Here is a 25913-nt window from a genome sequence, read left to right on the forward strand (position 1 = left end):
AAAACAGCAAAAATCAGAAAATATGATATATAAACATATAATCATCAAGCATATATCACTACAAATACCCTAAGGCGAAATTAAATCCCAAAACAGGAACAATGACCTCATTTAATTTCGTTTTTCAGCGCATAGCATAATATAATAGTCCAATAATATAAGTACACAACAAAGCATCATAAAATTCCTTAATGCAGCACCCAAGACTATAAAATATAACTCAATCAATCAAACAATATATCCAATAGCAATTGGAGAAGCCGAACACTTGAATTCAATATCAATAACCGAAACCCTAGCCAACTCACTAATAGTTCATTCCTCGAGTTATTCGATCAATAGGTCATAACTTAACTAAGCTGAAATCAATCAAATTAAATCTTAATTTGCTTGTAAACCTGATTAATAGAAATACTAAGCCATAAACAACTGACCCACATCAAATTCCACATCACTAGTCGAAACCCCAACCGAGCTAGAACGAAGAAAAACTAGCTCAATCCGCATCTAGACTAATGAATAAGAACGTCTATGGTCAGAAGAGTCAACTTACTACAAGAACCCGAGCCTAGCCTTCCTCTCCTGCTTCGTTTCTTCCTCAACTCGCTATGTTTTGTCTCTCTTTTCTCTCATCCTCTGTTTCTCTATTTTCTCCAACTCAAAAGAGAGCAAGGAAAGTAAGAAGAAAGAAAAGAAATGGCGGTGGAAAATGGGGTGTTCTCAAGACCACGTGGACCCCATGCCACCTCTTCTTCTTCTTCTTCTTTTTCCTAGCCACATAAACATATAATATATCATATGCACATATAAGTATATTTATGTATATGTGTAAGTGTACATGTTTAAAAAATTAATTACTGGGTCTCACAATCTCCCCCACTAATAAAAATTTCATCATTGAAATTTGTTTTTGCGTTACCAGAAAAGTTAGAGAATTAAGGATTTGAATTTTCCAAGAACCTTCATAGGCCACCAAGCTTCCGCTGAGCCACTATAATAAATCAGATGATTTGAGCCCAATTCTTGTAGAATATTCAAATCACTATCTCGAAAGCAACCGCAATTCAAATAAGTTGACCAGCACTTAATTGCACCTTTCAATGTAGAACAATTCTCAAGGCTTCTAGCAAAGAGAAATAAATACCTGTAAGATTCCCAAGCCTGAATATCGAAAATTATGTCCAAAACCTAATCAATAGAATTCCTGCCATGTGGCTAGGATATACAAACTGAAATAAACTCCAATCTGCCATGAGTGATCAAAAGATTGATATATATCTCTACTAATAGTAGAATTGGCCAGTCTCAATCTCATAGCTTTTCCAGTGGAATAATTGTTCATGCCAAAATAGGATGCTTAGAGCAATAATTTAGAATACCAAAAACCCATGCTGAACTTATATGATGATGCCAGACTAAAAATATGAAGCTAAGCAACAATAGAATCCCAATAGCGACAATGAAAATCAAGTAAGATCATGTTTAGTAAACAGAGCAACAATTCTCTCGATCCTGATTTGTGAAGAATCTGAGATGCATCTCGACTCTGATACTTAACTGAATTCAATACCCGTTTGAAGCTCGAAGAATAACTGATCCTAACTCTGATTTAATGAGAAACTTGAACAATGGGGAACCCAAGGTGCTTCCCTCTACCCAAATCTTAATAGTATTATAATAATTATATAGATAGATTTCGAAAAGTATACTTAAGTCCCAAGCTTATTCTTTAACCAAGCACAAAGAAATTAATGAACATCAACCTCTGAAAAATCTTACTAATATGTCAACAAAATATTAAAAGTTTCTCATAAGCAAATCGAGCAAATAAGGCCGAAACTAATCGAATAACTAACATAGCAACTAAACAAGGAAATCACAATTAAAGCTCAGCCACATCTGCTTCCAATTCAATTCACCTTTGTTCTGAAACTCCAATTTAGATCTTGTCTTTCACTTCTCCAAGTTGGTAACCTACTAAGTCAGTCTGTGAACAAGTCCCTCTCTTATCTAGTTCAGAAAGTGAAATTCCAGCGAATTAACTATTTACTTTCCGATTTAGTTCTTTGATTTGCTCAAAGAATTGCAACAACTCCTATAAAACCTGATATGCAAAACCTAATTGTTTAATAATGTTTCTAATCCTCAACTACTTAGTACCAATTTCCCTATCGTGCAGTGTATATGTAAATTTCAACAAGCACCGCCTAAGCCCATGCTTATTCACTAAAAAATCCAAAGCATAAACAACTCAAATGTTTAACGAGCATGGAATTCAAAGAAATCAAATCAAAATCTACACAATTATCAAAAAAAAATCTCGGGGATCAAGACTCAACTTAAGTCTATAGGATCTCCTAACCTATGCTCTGATACCAAAATTGTCACCACCCGAAATTTCAACAGAGTTTTCCATGTATTTCCTTGATATCCAATATCACAAAAACTATTCATATAAAACCTGTTTTCTACAACTCCAAAAAACATATAACCAATCTAACACACTCGAATAAGTATATACTTCTCAAGAGAATACTTTTTCTCAACCACTTCATTAAACTAACTAAACCAAAAATTTCAAGTCGTAACATATTCAAATATATTCTATACAAAAAGATTACTTATCAAGTAACTAAGTTCCCTACCTAGTCCTCCGAGCTAATCCCCGATGTCCAAAAAGTTCTCCTATGTAGAGTGTAAACTGCATCTCAGTGAGTACTATATTCCAAAGCAAAATGAATTATTATTAAATAAATATTTAATTGCAAATAACCAAATATTCAAATAAATAATACAATCACATCCAATCTAACCATCAGCTCACCCGCACACATATATGGTGTATATATATACATACAAACACTATAATAATAATTATATCCAATATAGTAACTAAATTTAAGTCCTACTAACAAATACACCCAACTCTTCCAACAATTTTCCTAATATCCAATATCACGTAGACATCAAATATCCATTCATTAGCATTCCATAAGAACTCACAACATAATCACTTGACAGATCAAACTATAGCAACAACACCGCTTTCACAGAACAATTTCAGACGATCTTAACAATCTTCACATCTCCAGCAATCTCAACATTCATCACATATCCAACAATCATACCGGACAAACAATATACAACACAACCAATCAATCAATATAGTCATAGGATTGCATTCCCTCGCAACAGAGTTATGACGGTACCGTGACCCCGCACATCTCATTCATATCATCCTCAACTCCCAATATCCATGTCTCATAAGCGGGGGCCGCCTATTAACCTCTAGCGGTAAGAGTTGACCTCAATTTATATTTTGTCAGGTCCAATGGCCGATATGGCCCCTTTATCTATTCTGCGGGGTCCAGCGGCCAATCTGGCCCCTATTTATATCCCTCTGGACCCGACGGAATAGAAAAAAGGGCCATATCAGTAGTTGGACACAGCGGAATATAATTTGAGGTCAACTCTTACCGCCATAGGTTAATACCCCGCTTATGAGACATGGATATTGGGAGTTGAGGATGATATGAATGAGATTGTGGGGTCACGATACCATCATAACTCTGTTGAAAGGGAATGCAACCATGTGGCTATATTGATTGATTGTATTGTATATTGTTTGTCTGGTATGATTGTTGGAGATGTGATGATTGTTGAGATTGTCTAAAGCTGTTATGTGAAAGTCGTGTTGTTGCTAGAGTTTGATTTGTCGAGTGATTGTGTTGTTAATTGTTATGGAACGCTAATGAATGGATATTTGATGTCTACGTGATATTGGATATTAGGAAAATTGTTGGAAGGGTTTGTGTATTTGTTAGTAAGACTTAAATTTAATTACTATATTGGATATAATAATAATAATTATTATTATAGTTTGTGTGTATATATATATATATATATACCGTATATGTGTGCGGATGAGCTGATGGTTGGATGGATTTAATTGTATTATTTATTTGAATATTTGCTTATTTGCAATTAAAAATTTATTTAAAAATAATTCATTTTATTTTGGAATATAGTGCTCACTGAGATACAGCTCACACTATGCATATATTTTTTAGATAAGCTAGGAGCTAGACTAGCAGTATAAGAGAACTTTTTAGACATCGGGGATCAGCTCGGAGGACTAGGTAGGGAACTTAGCTTCTTGATAAGTAATCTTTTTGTATATAATGTATTTGAATATGTTACGACTTAAAATTTTTGGTTTAGTTGGTTTAGTGATATGGTTTAGAAAAAGTACTCTCTTGAGAAGTATATACTTATTAGAGCTTGTTGGATTGGTTGTATATTTTTTAAAGTCATGGAAAGCAGGTTTTATATAAATAGTTTATGTGATATTGGATATCGAGGAAATATAGGGAAAACTCTGCTGAAATTTGGGTCGTGACAATTTCAAATACATTATATACAAAAAGATTACTTATCAAGTAACTAAATTCCCTACCTAGTCCTCCGAATTGACTCCCGATGTCCAAAAAGTTCTCTTATACTGCTAGTCTAGCTCCTAACTTATCTGAAAAATATATGCAAAGTGTAAACTGCATCTCAGTGAGTTCTATATTCCTAAGCAAAATGAATTATTATTAAAAAAATATTCAATTGCAAATAATGAAATATTCAAATAAATAATACAATCACATCCAATCCAACAATCAACTCATCCGCACACATATACAGTGTATATATGTATATACAAACTATTATAATAATTATATCCATTATAGTAACTAAATTTAAGTCCTACTAATAAATACACTCAACTCTTCCAATCATTTCCCTAATATCTAATATCATGTAGACATCAAATATCCATTCATTAGCGTTCCATAACAACTCACAACACAATCACTTGATAGATCAAACTCTAGCACCAACATGACTTTCACAGAATAACAGCAAACAATCTCAACAATCATCACATCTCCAACAATCTCAATAATCATCACGTCTCCAACAATCATACCAGACAAATAATATACAACACAACCAATCAATATAACCATAGGGTTGTATTCCCTCACAACAGAGTTATGACGGTACCGTGACCCCGCACATCTCATTTATATCATCCTCAACTCCCAATATTCATGTCTCATAAGCGGGGGCCGCCTATTAACCTCTGGAGGTAAGAGTTGACCTCAATTTATATTCTGTCGGATCTAGCGGCCGATCTGACCCCTATTTATATTTCGCTGGGTCCAAAGGCCGATCTGGCCCATATTTATATTATGTCGGGTCCAGCGGCCGATCAGGCCCATTTTAAAATCCACCGGGTCCAACGATCCCATGGCTATAGTTAAACAACAATACAAGCATAATCAATTGCAACCATGCCATCTCACCTTATATATCATCATACACAAACACAATCTCAATCACATTACAATAGCATCATGTTATCATCACATATCTCATACACAATCACACTGCATATGTCAAATCAAAATGAAACATAAAAGAGTAATATTTCTCAAATCAATTCACATAACATTGCAAGGCCGATTTCATAATCTCTACCTATCTCAATATTCTTCTGAAATAATTTATATAACTATAATACGTCATTTTACATGGGAATTGAGTACTCATGTAACACATATATATGTATATATCATTTCATAATGGAATGTAGTACTCACCGACAACTCTAAGAAAGATAGCTCACTGGATCGAACCTTCAGAGTACAAGAATTTGATCTCCTCGATCCCTATGATTTGCAAATATAAATTTAGAGAATAATTAACACAATACCATTACGGCTTCCTGTACTTGCCACAATCTTCTTCGGAACCTATTAGTTCTAATAGGTCCCGATTTATATCATATTCATTATGTCCATTTCTCATCTATGTCAAAAATTACTTAAACAATCTCCATAATTCCCATTTAAATAACCCTGATTGTTCTTGTCAATTTCTAGGTAAATGAGAGATTCATAAAAGACCAAAAATATTTAATCACAGTAATAGCAACAACCAGATAATACTCTATAGAAGAAATCCGACATCATGAAACTCAATACAACAAAGCATAATCTCATAGCATTGCCTACCCAATATTATTTACAAAAATTTATAATAACTTGTCTAAGCTAAATACTAACTTAGAATGTTGATAATCCAAAAATAGGTATAATGTTTTAGTGGCCACATCCAAATACACAGAGAAAGACAGCAGTAGATCATCCCCCACCAATCTCACAACCCATGTGGATATCTAGCTCTTCACACTTCCATTACTTCCATCTCACAATTTAGAAAAGCACATACGAGCAACAACTTTAATGGAAAACCAACTCTCAGTACAACCACTAAATCAGAAAGCACTTAAATCTTTCTTTATAGCCATCAGTTGGGCTTGAACATAAACTCATTTACTAATGATATATCTTTCTCTGTTGTCTTTACCATCAACCAAAAACGGCAAAAATAAGAAAATAGGATATACAAACATATAATCATCAAGCATATATCACTACAAATACCCTAAGGCGGAATTAAATCCCAAAACAGGAACAATATCCTCATTTAATTTCGTTTTTCAGCGCATAGCATAATATAATAGTCCAATAATATAAGTACACAACAAAGCATCATAAAATTCCTTAATGCAGCACCCAAGACTATAAAATATAACTCAATCAATCAAACAATATATCCAATAGCAATTGGAGAAGCCGAACACTTGAATTCAATATCAATAACCAAAACCCTAGCCAACTCACTAACAGTTCATTCCTCGAGTTATTCGATCAATAGGTCATAACTTAACTAAGCTGAAATCAATCAAATTAAACCTTAATTTGCTTGTAAACCTTATTAATAGAAATACCTAAGCCATAAACAACCGACCCACATCAAATTCCACATCACTAGTTGAAACCCCAACCGAGCTAGAACGAAGAAAAACCGGCTCAATCTGCATCTAGACTAATGAATAAGAACGTCTAAGGTGAGAAGAGTCAACTTACTACGAGAACCCGAGCCTAGCCTTCCTCTCCTGCTTCGTTTCTTCCTCAACTCGCTCTATTTGTCTTTATTTTCTCTCATCCTCGGTTTCTCAGTTTTCTCCACCTCAAAATAGAGCAAGGAAAGAAAGAAGAAAGAAAAGAATGGCGGTGGAAAACGGGGTGGTCTCAAGACCACGCGGACCCCATGCCACCTCCTCTTCTTCTTCTTCTTTTTTGCTCCAGCCACATAAACATATAATATATAATATGATCATATAAGTATATTTATGTATATGTGTATGTATACATGTTTAAAAAATTGATTACTAGGTCTCACAATATGAAAATGAACCTGCGCAACGCACGTGATAGGAAAATAGTGGGATCAGAAAATTAGGGAACCAAAAATGGGAAAAGAGATCGGATGGAAGGGAGAATAAATGAAATCAAGAACTAGGTCATAAACTTGCTTAAAAGGGAATGAGGACTTTATAGTCAAGTAACCGATATTGTTCTGAAATTAGCAAGTTTGGTTGTGAAAATAGATCAATCTTTGCATAATTATAAAATTGCTTTCTGATTTGTTCGATTTTGGGATTCTATTTAATTACTTATCGGGCCTCAAACGGCCACATAACTTATTATATATATAGTATATATATATATATTAATGTATTATGATAGTATTAGTAATTTATATACGATAAAAATTCTTTTAAAAAACTTATCTATAAAATTAATTTAATAGATTACATTTCAAAGGCAATTATTTTGCCATCCTTTTTCCTCATATATATATATATATATTAACTCTATTATATAATAGCTTTCCGATAATTATTTGAGCTTTTATTGTATTGCATTACTTATAGAGTATTAATTACTCTTCAGGGGGCATAGTGTAGTCGCAATGCTTTCACTTAGGAATTAAGAGGTTTCAAACTCGATTTTCGCCAATTTTACTCTTATTTTAAAATTAAGTTTTTTGGCATGTGCATGGCACGAAACTTTTACTACAAATATAATTGAATTTATAATTCAAACTTTACTATTAAATTTCAATAATTTCATAAACAATATTTCTTTTTCCTATAGGAATTATGATTAATTTATATATTACTACTATATTGAAGGATGAAATCAGTAGTGTAATTTTTTCAAAATTATCATTTTTCTAATTTGATAAAAAAATCATTAAACATAAGTTTTGATGATGATTTTGTAATTATAATATGTATGCATAAGTTTTTAGGATAAATTAAAATTAAAATATTTCACATCCAAATATAGTGATGCATATATAGATTAAAATATATTTATAACCTTTTAATTCATAAGCATTTACTAATTTAATCCTAACCTAACTTTTAATTTATATGCATATACTTACTAATTTATCTTACATAAGAGGATGTAATGGCAAGGAAAAAATAGCCATAGTGGTTGCTTTTGCTAGTTAACTGTAGTAGAACCTCCCTTTACAATTATGCCACTATTTATCGCACTATATTCAAGTTTATATATGGGGTTCATCTAGCGAATAGAATAAGCCAGCTAATATTACCATATTAAAACAATACATATCATCAACGCAATGATTTTAATTTTTTAGCGCCTAATATACCCTTAAACCTCTCTTACCAAATAAATCTAACAACATTAAATCCATATCTCCTACCAAATAAAAAGTAAACTCTATAACCTTAAAACCCTCATAACCCTAAAACCCTAAAATCCAAAATCCTAAAACCATAAAAACCCTAAAACCCTAAAACTCTATCCTAAAACCCTAATAAATCTCATAACATTAAATCCATATCTCTTACCAAATAAATCCGATTTTTGAACTCTATAACCCTAATACCCTAATAACCCTAAAACCCTAAACCCTAAAATCCTAAAACTCTAAAACCATAAAACCTAAAACCCTAACTCATATCTCATTAATGCAATTATTCTTATTTGATAAGAGATATATAGGTTTAATATTATGAGATTTAGTTGGTAATAGAGTTTTAAGGGTATTAGACATTAAAAATTAGGATTATTGCATTAACGAGATAGTCATTTAATATGGTAATATTAGTTGGCTTATCCTATGGCCCTTGGGCATAGAATAGAAATATATTATATAGATAGATTTCTATTTCCTTATATTATACCCATATGCCTCATTTATAACCGAAAAAGTTACCTTTTAAGGCGTAATTTTTCACATGTATTTTGATGCATGTGCTATGTATATATTCTTGGATCATTATTAGTCGGCACGGACAAAAACATTTTCGAAACTTAAAGGAAAAACTATAGTTTTGGTTCTATAGGTTTGAGCACTTTTTATTTTCGGCTTTTTCCTTCTTCTTTTTTTTTCTGTTTTCATCCTATACGTTTAGATGCTTTTATGTTTGTGTCCTTCCATTACTAACACCGTTAACTATCCCTCAATTGGAGCCACATGGCCGCCAGATAGAATACCCCTGCCACATCAATATTAGAAAATGGACTGTCAACACGGAAAAAGTAAATTACTAGTGCAAAAATTAGAGAAATCAAGTGTTCGGGAATTGAAGAAGAGAAAAGAGAAGATGAAGATGCAAAATCATCAATCCAGCACCGGAAGTTCAAGAAAATGGAAGACTCAGAACCAAATCACCCACCGATGTTGATCATAAAAATTATCATTGACTTGATTGGCCTCCCATCCAGGTCCATTCTCAACACTTCTCTCACCATTACCAGGCGAAATCTTCGATAGCTTATTGATTTTTCTCCAATACTTTTCTTACCACTAATTTTATTTTATTTTTCCCTGTTGACTTGCCACCACATTTGCCACTGACATATTTTGCCACCAATTAGCCCTAAACATTTATTAAATTGCCACCACTTTTGCCACTGATATATTTTTGCTACCAAGTAGGCCTAAATGTTTCCATTCCGTCTAACATTTATACTTTTCCGTTAACCCATGTGACAAAAAATATCATGGACGGCGTTATCTTCACTTTGGATGACATGTCACTTTTCCGTCACGAAGATTAACAGAGGGGTATAAATGTTAAGACGGAATGGAAACGTTTAGTGCTCATTGATGGCAAAAATATGTCAATGACAAAAGTAATGGCAATTTAATACGTGAAGGGTGACAGTGATCGTCTACCATATTATAATCTATACTCTATGTAAAAAAGGAGAAGCTCCTACGAGTGTTTTCACACTAAAAGGTGTGTTCACGCTGGGGGACATCAATTGTACATTTTCTATCCTCTCTCTCTCTCTCTCTCTCTCTTACATATATCCCTACGATAAAAAATGTGAGGCTATCCCATACTTTTGAAATTTCTAAACTACCCCCAGCCCTTTACAGTAACCGTTCTTTACGCTTTATCTTCCTCGCTCGCGCCCTCTTACGATCATCATCATTCATCGGTCAGTATCCTCACTCTTCTTGTGCTCTCTCCGCTCTCGCGTTGTTCTGCCTCATGCTCCTTCTCGATTTGGCGCTTCCGTGCGCTTCAGCGCTCTTCCTCCTCCTCCCCCGCTAATGCATTGCCATTTTTCCCAGGCCAGCCTCCTTCCTCGCTCTCCACTCCTTGTGCAAGTCGCCAAACAAGTCGTCCCACCGCTGCCTACCTTACCAGCCATCACCGACCACTGCACTACCCACCGCCCTCCACAGGCTGACTTGCGGTAGCAACGTCCGTGTGCCTGGGCTCCTCATCATTCGCCCTCATTCTACCGTCGCCACCAGAGTCTGCGCAGCCGCTCCACTTCCTCACTGCCCACCTGTCAGTGTCTCCTATCAAGAGCCGCTGCCCTCTCGGCCGCCGGTCGACCTACCAGGCCCATTGAGATAATGGTTGCCCCTCGTTGCCACCTCTCTCAGTATGCTTTCGTATCCTTTCGGCCACTGGAACTTCACTTCATGCCTTTTTCCCGATCGGCGTTTTTGTCTTACATATCTGTTATGGATCGCTCCCGCTCTCCCTTCCTCTCCTATGGTCGTGCCTTACCGGCTCTCATTTCTTGTAGTTCACGCCCCCAACAAACTGCTTGTTGGGAATATAAAAATCAATTGGGAAAAGTTACTCCCACATCGAAAGCATAAAAGAAAATAGAGTGGTTTATATGGAATTGGATCTCACAACTTATCAGCTCGAGCTTTAAGTTGAAAGTTGAGTCCAAGCCCATGTAAGCTCGATAGAATTTGAGATTGCTCGTGAAAATGCATATGAAAGTTGTTTCGCTGCTCCCAACGCCCTTGGGTCATCACATATCCTCACTGTTGGGTAAGCATCGATGCTTTTACTTATGCACTCTGCTTTATCTGCGTTGATGTTGGGTATCGCTTTGGCCAATGCTGTGTGTAATAGATACTTTTTGAGAATAAGGGGTCAATCGAATAAATGCAAAACGGTCCCGATTATAGTCTCTATGCATTGGAATAGAGATTAGAGTACTGTAAACAGGCTTATACTGTAGGACACTGGGAGTCTACTTAAATTGATGAAATCTATTTTTACTCTGTCCATTGTTAAGGGTGAAGCGACGACAGCAAATATAATTGGAAAAACCAATAGAAAGTAAAAATAAAAATGATAGCAGTTTCAGTTTCCCCAAAACCTTCTTTTGCTGCAGAAAGGTTTAGCAAAGTCACGAATACAGATTTATCCGAGAGATCGAGATAGATATGAACATAGCACATTTTTTCTCCACAAGTTCATAGACACCAGGGATAAAATTGCATGTGTTCAATGTTCAGCCAGGAGTATGAAAATTCCATGACAATTGACCGAAAGCTAATCTAAATGAACATGCTAGCCAGGAAGATATTGGGGGATTATTAGAATCAAGGAAGTCTACACAAGCTTGTCATCGGAATGAAAATTTCCATGAAGCTTTGTGAGTTCATGAATAATGGACGTCTGCGGATGGTACATAAAATTCGTCCTACTTCAATTCATTAGTCTCAATCACAAGAAAAGGCCAATAGGAATATTGTAATGATAAAGGGGCTGGGCTGTCTTAGTGGGAGGGGTGCAACGTTAATTGCTTTCCACGATTCAATCCAGGCTAAATTTCAGCGAACCTTCTCTTTCTAATTCCTTTTCTTTAATTTCAAGATTATAGATAGAATATCCGTCATCCGTGTAATGATCAACTGCTTGTTTGATTTCGTATTATCCGGGCATAAATTCGGGGTCTTTGTAAACCATAACTCTTGGGTGCCATCAAAACTATGTGGAACAAAGATACTGAATTGAAGTTTGTGAAAGTGAACAGAGTTTGCATGTATATCTGTCAATATCAGTGGACGGCTGTTATATTTATTGTACTCTTTTGGCTCCTGATATTTAGTCTTTTGCTGGATATCATATGAGACAAGCTGCTTTGTTTCTTAGAAAGAACAGACTACTTTCCTGGATGGCTTCATTTTTTTTTTTCTCTTTTGCTACAGTCTCCTGAATAATTGGACTACTTGATGAGTCTTGCCTCTTATTGTCCATTCGTGTTGGAAATAGGTGTTATCAATATAGAAGATCGAGGTTTAGTTATCACAGGTATCAGATTGGGGATGTCCACGGGGTCAGCATGCCTCCATTTTGTGCTGTCTGATTTGAGTGGCTAATGCATTAGGGCTTCAGCCCTGAAAAAACATATTTGTTGCACGGATTAAGGTTCACCCAATCAGTTATTCTAAAATTCTAAAACGTGGGTGTACAAGGAGGTGCCTACAAGTTTATGAAATGTCTCCTCGGGCCAATGTCCAAAATTAATAAAGTACGCACTAAAATTTCTGCGTTATTTGCACCCCAATAATAGGAAGAGAAACATAACATCGGGTACATGAAAGTGGCACGACAGAAAGATATTGATGGGATCTTCAAGACTCACCAGGAGTTCTTTCCGGTCTGTCATGCCCAGAAGTTATAAGACATTATGGTGAAAGTGATCTAATGCAGGCGCAGCGTTATGGTGAAAGCGACGCATGTGAAATTGATCTAATGCAAATGCTAATAGCACTACCCTGGGAACTTACCAAAAAAAATCTGGTTTAGCTTATTTATTGTTGTAATTGTACTGTTAATGACATTATAGTTAATGATATCATCATCTTAATCTCTACATAAAATTGTTATCCTTACATCATTTACATACTTTTTCTTTTCTTGGCTATGGTGAAGCAACCTATTTACACTTTTTTTTTGCTGAATAACTTATATGCACTTAGTTAATAAAGGTAGACAAGTAAAAGTATGTACATACAGTATTTCATATTTACAAGGATGTCTAACGTGTGGTTTAGAGTATTGCTTCAACAAAGAATAGCATAATTACCAACATGCATTAATTTAAACAATTCGGCCTTATTCCCCTTAACTAAAATTTCGAGCATCAGTTTTTTGAACAGATAGAAAATTCATGTTGGAAAGCTTTACTCCTACACCGATCCAGCTTGAACAAGATTAATCGACACTCGTTGGACTTGTAAATATTATGGTAGACATAGATAAAGATAACATAATTTATGCAGGGGTAAAACGCAGAGACCTCCTGGGAAGTTTTTGAAAACACACTCTCTCCCATTTGTTGGCAAAATATGCACATTTTTTTACCAAACGAAGAGGAAACACCATTTATTTTGTTTATTTATCTTTTACTCTCTTTTTTTCTCCTTTTTTACTCATATTGCTAGGACTTGCGCCACCAAACCTGAACTGATACAAATAGGATACAAAGAGGGAGAAATCGTTTTCGGAGGGAACGAGCAAGCACCCCTCTTCCAGAATGGTGATTGGAATAGGACAAGAGGAAGAGCGATCACAATTGCTTCTTTTCGTGGGAAGTGGCGATCGGATTAGGGCAAGAAATTGCTTCTCTTCTCACCATCGGATTAGGGTGAAGGATAAGAAGATCATGATTTCTCAGTCAAGTATTATTTTCATCAAACAAATTTTTGAGTGTTCTCTGTGTACACTCTTATTCATGTTTACCCAAGCCCCCTGAAATTTCCATGATCGCTTTAAAGCAATCGACGACCTTGAGGAGTGGCGACCTTGAGGAGTGGAAGGGGGGGGGGCAATAAATAAATAAAACCATTGGTGGTTACTTTCCGTTTGATCCAGCCAGGCCATTTAGTTTTCAATTTTCGATAGTATTTTCCAATGACGCTACTATTGGGGAACTCGAGGTTGATAATTTTTGTGAGTCCTCCAGTCTTAGTCAAAATTTCTCCTGGGATGTTGATGCAGCAGAAGACGTGACAAATCGGTATCTCGAGAAAAACAGGTTTTGACGACTCTGTCTCCAGGGAAACGACCTTCAGAGCACAACTCATGCCCTTGGCTGTGATTTAGGCCGAATTCCTTCATTTAGGGCCTCAAATGGGCAATTTTATGTTATTTGGGTTTTTTTTTGCAAATTTTAGGAAGTTTATTTCTTTCGTTATAGTTTCGTTTAACCTTATTTAAGTGTTGTAAGCCATAGGGCTAAAGACAATTTTTTTTTTATCATCTAATAAAGTTTCGAAGCTATCGTGCTCTTTCGCCCCTTCTTGGATTCAATTCGAGTTGGATGCCGATTTCTTAGGATTTCGAAGAATCAATGGGGAATTAAAGGTCATAATTCCGGTATTCTGCGGAATTAACGGATCTATGACAGGTTCGTCGCGTGTACGCTGAGTCAGATGCTATAGTTGTTATGGCATTTTTTTTTATATATTTAGATTTTTCATTACAGTTAAAAATATTTAGAAATCGGCAGAAATAAATAAAACTACTGGTGGTCACTTTCCGTTTGATCCAGCCAGGCCATTTAGTTTTCGATTTTCGATAGTATTTTCCAATGACGCTACTATTGGAGAACTCGAGGTTGATAATTTTTGTGAGTCCTCCAGTCTTAGTCAAAATTTCTCCTGGGATGTTGATGCGGCAGAAGACGTGACGAATCGGTATCTCGAGAAAAACAGGTTCTGACGACTCTGTCTCCCGGGAAACGGCTTTCAGAGCACAACTCATGCCCTTGGCTGTGATTTAGGCCGAATTCCTTCATTTAGGGCCTCAAATGGGCAATTTTATATTATTTGGGCATTTTTTGCAAATTTTAGGAAGTTTATTTCTTTCGTTATAATTTCGTTTAACCTTATTTAAGTGTTGTAAGCCATAGGGCTAAAGACAATTTTTTTTTATCATCTAATAAAGTTTCGAAGCTATCGTGCTCTTTCGCCCCTTCTCGGATTCAATTCGAGTTGGATGCCGATTTCTTAGAATTTCAAAGAATCAATGGGGAATTAAAGGTCATAGTTCCAGTATTCTGCGGAATCAACGGATCTGTGACAGGTTCGTCGCGTGTACGCTGAGTCAGATGCTATAGTTGTTATGGCATTTTTTTTATATTTAGATTTTTTATTACAGTTAAAAATATTTAGATTTTTTGGGAAAAATGTATTTTTCCCATAAAAGTTAAGAATAAACGAAAATATCATATTACAAAGAGAAGAAGTTTCCTAAAACATGACAATCCACATTCCTTCCATTTCCGAATTGTCATGGTCATCTACAAAATAGAAAAGAGAAAAATTCCATCTATAAGCTTCTTCTTTTTCGTTGGAATTCCATTTATAAGTAATGTTCGCAGACTTCCCCCTTTAGATATTTGAATTGGGAAAAAGATATTTTTGGTCTTATAAGTTTGACATTCAGACAATTTTGGTCTTATAAGATTTAAAACTACCGAATCAATCCATACGTTTATTCTGTAAGATAATTTTGATCTTATAAGTTTTGAAAATGACATTTTTACTCCTAAGATGACTTTCAATTAAAATGTGATCTTATATATTATGAAAAAGAAAGACAATTTTGGTCTTATAAGTCACGAAATGGACCAAATTTGCTTTACGAAGCAAACGTATATAACTAATTGATCATTTTTAAAACATAGAGGATCAAATTTGACTGAAGGCTAAATCTATCAAGGAAGACAGGGTAAGAAGTTTTAGTAGTTTCTAATTATTTTTCACGGTTGCATGTATGAGGTACAATTGTATAATTGGTAGAAAACATTTCTGCTCCTTGAAGTTGTCCACGGCTCCACGAGTTGCTGCTTCTAACTCTCTATCGGAAGCAGCTCTGCCTCAACTCGTGCCATGATGTGAAGATAGTCGATGCTTTGATCTCTGATTGCGCTGAGACCGTCTTGGATATCATCTTTCTCCTCGTATCTACTCTCTCCCCTCTCTGTGCACGCTAATTTCTATTGCCGCCATGAATGTTTCTAATGCCTGTTGGGCTGTCTGAAAGTAATATCCCCGATTGGGTTTAGCTGATCATAATGAAACCCTTGATTCAGGGAGGAATGCAGCCACTGACAAGGGTCTGGGCTGACAGTACCTGCGGACAAATGAAGAAGAGCTAAGGTGGAAAGCATAGATGGAGCTGAGGAATGAGCTGTTGTAGGAGAAGAGGCCGAGAGTTGGTGATGATGAGGAGAAGCAAATGATGAAGGAGGCTGTGGATAGGCTAAAGAAGGCTATGGAAGGTGATGGTGTGTGCTAGTGATGGATGGAAAATAGGGGAAGATGGAGATGAGGAGGCGTGAAAGAGATGGAAGGTGATGGAGGGATGGACTGGTGGTTATAGAGGAGGCAGAGGATGATGGTGATGGAGCCGTGAAATATAGGAGCATTTCTCTATAACGAGTGGTCCAAGGGAACACGTGTCGTCGTTTTATTGGTTGACATGGCACGTCACTCACTAAACGACGACAAATCAGCATTTCTGTCAAGTATTAACGGAGAAGGTCACATCATGATAGATGGCGTAGTGAAATGAAAGTTTGGGGTGTGGCAAATATATTTATTTTTTGGGATAGATTTAATATAAATGGAATATTTTAGGCTGCCTCATGTTATTTTCCCAAAAAAAAAGAATAAGTTCGTGATACTCCGAGTGCAAGCTTAACCATGCAGTTCAATTTAGTAGGACTAAAAAATAATTTGCAATTGTCTTTTTCAAAATTTATATGTCCATTCACTAACATAAACTTAACCACTATCTATATCTATACTACTATATAAAGGGAGCATTATTTATTAAAAAATTATAAAGGGAGAATTTGATATTACCTTTGCAGCTACAGTGTATGAAAAGTCTAAAGTGTCCCTTAATTTTAGTTAAACAAAAAATATTTAAAAAGTGTGATGGATAAAATTGTCCATGTGAAAATTGAAATCACTTGCTCTTTTTCTACTTAAAAGACACGGGTCCACCTTTTTGTATTCTCTCTCTTTCCTCACAACTAGGGTGTACCCGCGCGATGATGCAGGCCGAAATTTTTTTTCATCAATCTTTTTTGGTTTATCATATTAATTTATGTGATAATTAACATAAAATATAACCGAAACTAATATAAAATCACTTATGTGAGTAAACTATGAACTCTTAATTATTAGTAAATGATCTAAATTTTCTAAAAGGTTATAATAATTAATATATAACACGGTATTGAACTTATATTTTACCTATCAATTTTAATTTAAATTTTCAATACTTGTAAAGGAAAACATCATCACAATATATAATAGACTTTAAGTGGTCTTGTTAATTTGAAGTAACAAACTTTACTTGAAATATAGAATTCGAAATTCATTAAAAGCATCACGTATTTTACAACCAAATAGTAGGCTATATTGTACTCTTGCATTTCACTAAAAAAAAAAGAGAGCATATTTTCAATAACTAACATTTGTGCTTAAATGAAGAAATTAAAAATAAATCATATCTTTTATTTTTCTGATGGTGGTGGATGCGGACTTGATCATAATATAATAGATTTTGAACGGCCAGCTAATGTGATATAACAAACTTTACTTGAAATGTATGTTTGAAATTTGTTAAAAACATCACATAGTCCCGAGAATTTTACTTGGGGTGTAGGTTCAAAATTCATTAAATGAATCACATATAGTCCTGGCAAAATTATAGGCTACTATTGTATCTTGTGTTTAATTGAGAAAAAATGTAGGGCAATTCATGGAAGAAATTTGTAGGTTTGAAATTCGTTAAAAGCATCACATAGTCACGGTGCAAACTTTACTTGATATGTAAGTTTGACATTCGGTAAAAGCATCACATAATCCCTTTACTTGAAACGTAGGTTCAAAATTGAATAAAAGCATAACATAGTCCCGGCAAAATTGCATGCTACTATTGTATCTTGTATTTAATAACAGAGAAAAATGTAGGACAATTCATGGAAGAAATTGAAAATATGTATATATATATATATATATAGATTAATAGATTTTTCTTTTTAGAAATGGTGGGGGTTGAGGGTGGGAAAAACCCAATCACTCGCCCTGCAACTGTGACGGACCGGTTTTCATTTTTTACTATAATATAATAAAATAAAATTCTCCAACCTCCACGTTTTCTATCTTTTATCTATATCTCCCTTTCATTTTCCTTTTTTTATTTTTACTAGTGAAGATTCACATGCTAATATCGAAAGCCAAAAGCTAATGCTTGATGGAACATATTGGAAAAAAAGTCACTTTTAGTTCTCATTAGACCTAAATCTTCCGTTTCGCTCCACTTTGTCCTCAACATTGCACCGTATGTTCACCTCACTCTTTCTTCTCTTCGCCGCTCTTCTCTCCTTTTTCTTTCTTAAAATTTTGTTTATTTTTAAAATATTTTTTATTAAAATTATAACTTTTAGAATATTTTTGGGATGTAAAGTGATTTTTAACGGAAAAGTAGACGGTAGGATTGAAGTGAACAAATGGTGCAACATTGAGGATGAAGTTGAATAAAAATAAAAGTTTAGAACATATAAATTTGAATCACAAATGAAGATTACTGGAAGGATTCTGTATAGAACAATGGCAAGTTAATAACTGAATGGGTTACGTGAGCTGCTAGAGAAAGCAACTCCAGTTATCTGGAGTGGCTTGGATTGTTTAATTCTATGTGGCAGTTTTCTAAACATTGGCAGATATCAGATAAACACGGCTTCGGTGTACAAACACTTCATGTGATTTATCAGGAATACAGGCAACATTTGGATTGTTGAAATGTGAAAATTTCCCACCATTGTTGCAAGCTCAATAAACTCCTACCATTGTTGCAAGCTCAATAAAAGTCATCCCTCCACATAAGTGTTCCGAAAGGAATCATCATTGGGGGATAAAAAATTTCTTAATTCAAGGTTTCAATTTCTTATCTTTCCAGAAATCAGGTATAAATTCCCAGAGACTCCAACTTGAACAAAAGTAATTAATTCTTTGGCCTGAAGAAGGGAAAAAAAATCTCAATGAAATCAATATCAAACTCCATCAGAACATAAGCAAAACAGATGGAAAACGAAACTATTCCTATAGGTTCTGCCGAATTGTACTCTTCTGTGGAGTGACACATGAACTATGGAAGAAACGAAAAAGCTAATGTCAAATAGCCTATAAGAGGAACAACCATATTGGCAAGAACTTGATATGCATGAGGATAGAGGACAATTACTTGAACCACACAACTAATCATCAGAAAGTGCATGGCAGACTCAAAATAGATAGCAAACTACATGAACAGGAATTAGCTCACCTGTTTGGTCCGAAGATCGATAGCCTGGCACTGTGGAGTGCAGGATGATTGTGACAGGCAGTTGATCGAACAGTTTGGAGACGGTAGATTGAAAAAAAAGAAGGGAGAAGTAGAATACAATTTATAGACGACAGGGACAGACGAAGGGAGGAAGGACGCTCCATGTGTGTAGAGCACCATAAGAAAATGGACTTCAGAACCAGCAATGGAGCGGACACAATGAGGAAATCTAGTGGCCAATAAAAGAAAAATAAATGACGAAGTTAAAATTCATGTGAAATCTCTTAGAAGCCATGTTTTTTTTCTCGGTTTATCTTCTGATAGTGAAAGAGTCATGTATTGATAGGGAAATAGAAGAAACCTGCAGTTTTCCCAATTCTTGTTCACCATTGGAGGTCGAACGGTCACATGGGAGGCATGGTGCCACCAAGGGACAATAGAAATTAATGGACGGGAATCAACAAAAAAAAAAGCATAGCTACATTAAAATGGAAATTGGTCTCAACCAATCGATTAAGAATGCCTAATGCTTATAACCCAAAAAAAAAAGGACAGCTCTTAAAATTTGTTATTCGAATGAAGAGATAATAATAATTCTGCACTTACTGTTTTTAATAATTTCGACGTGGCCAACAGCAGTCATTGTTCAGCCTATGTCTAAGTAGGAAGATGCGTAACCAAGGTTCAATCTAAACTATTTTCCATGTCCTAGTCTGAATTTTCTCATGAATTTATCTACGCGATTTGAGTCAGCATCCCTTATCTTGGCCTCGACTAGGGATGGCACTAGAGAGGGTTTGGGACGACTATATCAATCCTCTACATATACCCATTAAGAAAAGCTAATAATAAATCCTTCCCAAACCCGTTGAGATTTTAAAGGAAAATTCTCAAACCCATCCCACTAATTTAACGAAAATTCACTGGGAACTCATTCTTCGCCTGTTAATAAGTTTGCCAGAAATGTTTCTATGAACTTATTATAACATCTGATTTATAGAAAATGATTTGATATAACAGACATCATTCAAATACAAAATATAAATTATAGATAAATAATTATACGAAAGAAAATAAACCATAACACTTATAAGTTCATAAAATGTTTGAGAAAAATGAACCACAGCACTTATAAGTTCATAGTATGTTCAAAAATAATAAACCATAACGCTTTCAAGTTCATAACACTAAACAAGTATTAAAAATACTAGAAATTTGAATTATAATAAAAGGAAATAAAAGAAAATAATAAATGTTATTTTGAAAATATGAGTAATATGGAGTGTAATTTAGTAAATGTATGCTTAACAGGTTTGGGATAGGTTTTGAGATAAAATCCTAACCCCTTCCCAAACCCTACAGGGTTTTTACCTCAGATTCTTAAACCCTTCTTATGACTCAACAGATAAAACCCATTAAGCACCTATCATGGTTCAGGATGGGTGAAATACACGTTTACATAAACCTGTTGCTATCCCTTGCCTCGACTTGTGCTGGCTCTTAATTATGACTGTTTTTCATATTTCTCGACCTGGGCCAACATTGTACATGTCGACCCGGTGACTATTTTGGCCAACACACGCTCAAAGAGTTGTCCTGGAACATTTATTTACAACGACACGACCATGATATTGGCCCAGGTTTGTGATTTTAAAATTTTCAGACAAATATTCTCTCGTATTGCCCTGATGATCCCTGTATATCCAGGCCAACGCTAGCCTCTTGCATAAGCGTTGGTGCAGTTTTTCCAACATGAATTGAAAGCTTTATAACAGTTCTCAATTGAAATGCTTGGGCGATGCTGATTAGTCTTGGGCCAAGAGTCTGCCATTCGAAAAATCGTCGTATGCTGGAAAATAAAGTAGTGAGGTGAAAAAGAAATGAGTTGCTGCTACAATACAGTGATGGATCACAAGGACTAAGAAAAGCAGAAACAGAGGAATTTATCAACTTCGATATTCCCTTGGAAATTCCTTTTGCCGCCCCCAAACTCGATTAACTACTCATTTAAGGATATCAAACATTTATTGAATCAATATTTGGGGGATATCCCCTTGTACAATCGTAAGGGGCTGGAGCCGTTTATGCCTAAATCTGGTTGAACAGAAGAATATCATTTTGTCTCGAATATGTACTAACGTGAAAGTAATCCCTATATACTATGTTCCTCCTCATGTTAGGAAAGCTTTGGACTTTGGGACTTTGTCACAACTTGCCAGGACCCAACCAATCATCTGCCTCTCATTCTCGTAGATCACCATCTTGTCCTGCATCGATATGTCTGCAAAATTGCAACAAAGGAATGAGCCACAAGCAACCGGGTTTATGAACTATGTTGTGATGATACATATGCCTAAGTTACAGAAAAAATTATCTGCAGTTTAATTTTATCAAATCTCAACAAGTTAATGATCAAGCTAAGTATTTCATATTAAGCAATCCAGGAAAAACTGAGTAGCGCCAATCACATTATATGTTGTTTATAGCAGTCTGATTATTGTTGAAAACGATCTTGTTAATCCTTTTCAGATCAACGGCTCAAACTGCTGCCAGACAGATAAGCTCAAAGGGTCTGGATCAGCTTAGTTCGTAGAGAATGCTCTTACCTCCAACAATGTTATAATTCTGCAGCCCTGCTTCGGTTCCATCGAGGACTCCCAAGCAGACATTTCCTTTGGACTGGAGCAAATCATGAACAAACCTCACTGTTATTCAAGCGCAACAAGCATTACTTTGTTTAGAGGATAGCATTTCAAAGCTGGTGCTTACCGATATTATGAGATAAGATTCGGGAGGAATTTCAAACTGGGTCTTAGATTTTCCAGTGCTCGGAAAGCTCAGAGCGAAGGGCTTGAAATATTTCGTCACATCCTGGGTGTTCTTGTATGGCCTTGGGCCTTTCCAACAGAGTGGGAGAGTCGGATCATCAATTGCTTCCTCAAATGGTTTTCCCATTAATTCCTTTTTTACCTGAAATAATCCGATGTACGAGTAAAACAATAGAAATGCTGAAGTTTAAGGACAGGGGAAACAATTTTACTTTTTATCAACTCACCAGAAAGGCCAAAGCTTGATAAGCCTGAGAACTGAGGTACGTGTAAGAGCTTCCGCTATCGAAAATTATGGGCAAATTTCTGAACCCAGTGGATTTTCCGGCGAAAGTCAGCTCTGCAATCCCAGGAGAATAATGTTTTCTGCACATATAAGGACCGAAAAGACAATCTAGAATCAGATAGCAATGGAAATGGAAGATCAAGAAAACTGACATCCAGATGGAGTAATTACGATTCATGGGGCATCGATGCCCATGTTACACGAGAAGGGTAGTAAAGGCCGTCACCAAAGAAGAGGTACCCTCCTCCTCTCGAGCTTAAGCAGTGGCCCACAATGTTTCTGACTATACCCTGAGCGCTGAGCTGTGATGTGAGGCTTGATTTCCCTCTCCCCAGACCGAGAACTCCATCTATGAAACGATGAGACGAAACAGGAAGCCGAACATATCCACATCTGCACCAATGAGAATACGTGGGGTAACTCGATGGGATTTAAATCCGTGAAGAAAAAAATATTACTATGATTTTTTTCTTTCTTTCTTTCTTTTCAATTACAAGTGAGGTCCATGGGCCTAGTTGGACATTAAGGAAAATGCAAATAGATTTGTTTCAGCTTAGACAGCTGAAACAAATATTAGGTCTACAAGACCAGGCAAAGTTATCGACCCGAGGGCTAGGTGGGGACTAAGCTGAGTGCCACTTGATAATTTGAAGGAGAAGACATCCTTGACAAGGACCCCGAGAGACGAGCCTCCATCTTCGTACTCAATCTCATAGTCACACTGCTGCAGGCCCTCGCACCTGTAGTCTCCAGGCTGCAAAGATGCACAGATCGGATCCTCGCATATCACTAATTCACTGGGTCGATAGCGCGGATGAGGAGTCTGTATTTCAAGCAGATGAACATTAATTTAGGCCTAAGGAACTCACATTCACATCAATGATGCTAAAGAAGGTGTAAGTCATCTAAAGTGTCTCGAGTATGACGTACATCAGTGCATCGTTTACCAGGGACGTCGCATTGGAGCCATGTGAGGTCACTGCCAGTATCAGGATCGAGGAAGTATGGTTGCGGAGGATTCCCTATGAGAAGAGTCACATTATATGACCTGCAACAGTGCAGCTTAGTCAATGCTCAAGGATTTACAACAAGACTGGCAGATAACTGAAATAAGAAGAGGGGCCCCCATTAATTGAGAATCAAATTACCGGTCGAACGTAATGAATGCAAAAGGTCGACGACAACTCCCAAACTTTAGCACAAATATAATGAACAGTTGGTTAAAAGAAGCGTCGCTGAGTCCATTTCATTCTCTTTCCATTTCGTTTTTTCTTTTTCTTTCTTGCTTCTTCTGTTATCTTTATCCAAATAACTCCTTCCGCTCAAAAGCAGAGCAGTCGAAATTACACAAGCAGGATCAGGAATCGTGATGAACTCTTTCGATCATTTTCAAGAATGCAATTCCGAATACATTCTGTGTTCAGGCAATCATACCCACTGGGATAGACATTCCCGTCGACCGGGAGGACGATGGAGGACCTGACCCGATTGAGCACCATGGACAAAGATGATGCCGTTCGATACGATGCCAGAGGGTTCCACCTGTCCCGATCATACTCATAGTAATCCCTCGAAGAAGATGACGACAGTGCCAATCCCAAACCCACTGTGATCAGCATCATCACGAGACCCACCTCCCCCTTCTTCATCCCCTTACTGACAGAGACTCAAAAGTTTGAAGCTTTCTTTCCTCTGTTTCTGCTGATTGGCCAAAGAAGTTGAGAGAAGCGGTTAAATTGTTTGGAAATGGCCTTTCTAATATATGTCTTCTGCTGATGCTGAGGTTGACTACTATAAACCATGTCGAATGAGGTTGGGGAATATTAATCTGTCGGGGTCTGCCCTGTCCTGTCCTGTCCTTAACTTGCGTGGCAAGGATTCATTTGGCATTGCTTGCTAGGCATGAAGATCTGTTCAATTGGCTTTGCCTTGGCGATGGGGGCAATTGGGATAAATCAGGGGGAGATGAAAATGGTATTTCTTCTTCTGATGGATGAAGTGCCAAAGGTTCTTTACTTAGTTGCTTGTTTATTTCTTTCCTAGCCTCCCTCATCTGCCATTGAATTGGATTGGGAAATTTATGCCCGTAAAAGTCTTCCTTTGATTCTTCGGTTTTTGTTTTTTTCAAGTTGATAATAGCAAGAATTGCAGAAGAAAAGCATCCTAAGTCTTTTTCGGTGTGCACCTTGGTATCGATGAACCCAACGAGTTATGAATAAATCAGTTCGAGCCGGGTCAGCCTTAAACTCTCCCAATCATAAATTTTTTATATTAATAAGATTCAAATTCAAAACTTTACTTAATGGGAATAAGTGTCGAACTGCGTGAATGAACTTGAGTTGGAAAAGGCATCCTAGCTAAATCTATCAGAGCTGAGGAAGAATCTGATTATAAGACATGGTAGCTTCCTGGAAGCTTCTTTGAAGAGACTGTCAAAGGACTACTCTTCTTCAGAGTCGCAAAAGCCACCTGGTTTGGAGTTTCTCCATGTTATGGATCTGTTAAGTCCCCATTAATTCCATCGGATGGAACCCGCATTTAATAGCGGACCCATCCGATGATCGTCAATGGAACTTCACGCAGCGTATACGCACAGAACCTATCACTGAACCGTTATTTCGCAGAATACCGGAACTACGACATTCAATCCCTATTGTAGGAAATTGGTATCTAACTCTAATCAAAGAGCACGAAAGCTGTAATTTTTATTAATTGTTCAAAAAACAACTATTGTAACCCTAGGGTTTTACAAAGTTTAAATAGGAATTAAAACACCAAAATTGCACGAAAGACATAAACTATTCCTAAAATTGTAAAAACGCCCAAATAACATTAAAAATATCATTTTGAGGCCCTAAACGATAGAATTCGCCTTAAATCTCGTCATTTCAAAGCCAAAGGCGGTGAATTGTGCTTCGGAGGCCGTTTCCCTTGAGACAGGGTCGTCAGAACCTATTTTTCTTGAGATAATGATTTGTTACGTCGTCTGTCGTATCATTCTTCCCTAGATGGAGAGAATTCGCCCTCGAATTGTCATCATCCGAGCTATCACTTGATGTCCAGAACCTAGAGCGGGGACTTGTTGTGAAATCTGGGGAAGTTGCCTTGGTTGAAAGGAAATTACTGGAGCAGCAGCCGCCTTTGATTCGTGGGGCTGATGTCTCTTCAAACTGCCTGACTGAACATTAGATGGAATGGGCAAAGAGTCAACACCATACCGGTTACTCAGCCCCAAAAT

General features: G+C 36.3%; 1 protein-coding gene and 1 long non-coding RNA gene across 2 annotated transcripts; both read right to left on the reverse strand.

Annotated features, from left to right (window-relative positions):
* Positions 1-15516: 15516 nt before the first annotated feature.
* On the reverse strand, positions 15517-16475 carry LOC116199322. The gene is made up of 2 exons (XR_004155523.1): positions 16355-16475; positions 15517-16257 (listed from the first exon to the last, which is right to left on the reverse strand). It is a non-coding gene; the product is annotated as an uncharacterized LOC116199322 (long non-coding RNA).
* Positions 16476-21450: 4975 nt separating this feature from the next.
* LOC116198970 (aspartic proteinase Asp1-like) lies at positions 21451-24704 on the reverse strand. Its single transcript, XM_031529250.1, has 8 exons — positions 24110-24704; positions 23606-23723; positions 23281-23498; positions 22847-23068; positions 22617-22755; positions 22331-22531; positions 22168-22240; positions 21451-21842 (listed from the first exon to the last, which is right to left on the reverse strand). Exons 1-8 carry the CDS (start codon positions 24322-24324, stop codon positions 21733-21735), a joined length of 1296 nt encoding a protein of 431 aa, XP_031385110.1. The 5' UTR covers positions 24325-24704; the 3' UTR covers positions 21451-21732.
* Between the last annotated feature and the right edge of the window lie 1209 nt (positions 24705-25913).

Source organism: Punica granatum, chromosome 3 (assembly GCF_007655135.1).
Source record: "Punica granatum isolate Tunisia-2019 chromosome 3, ASM765513v2, whole genome shotgun sequence".
Classification (NCBI taxonomy): Eukaryota; Viridiplantae; Streptophyta; class Magnoliopsida; order Myrtales; family Lythraceae; genus Punica; species Punica granatum.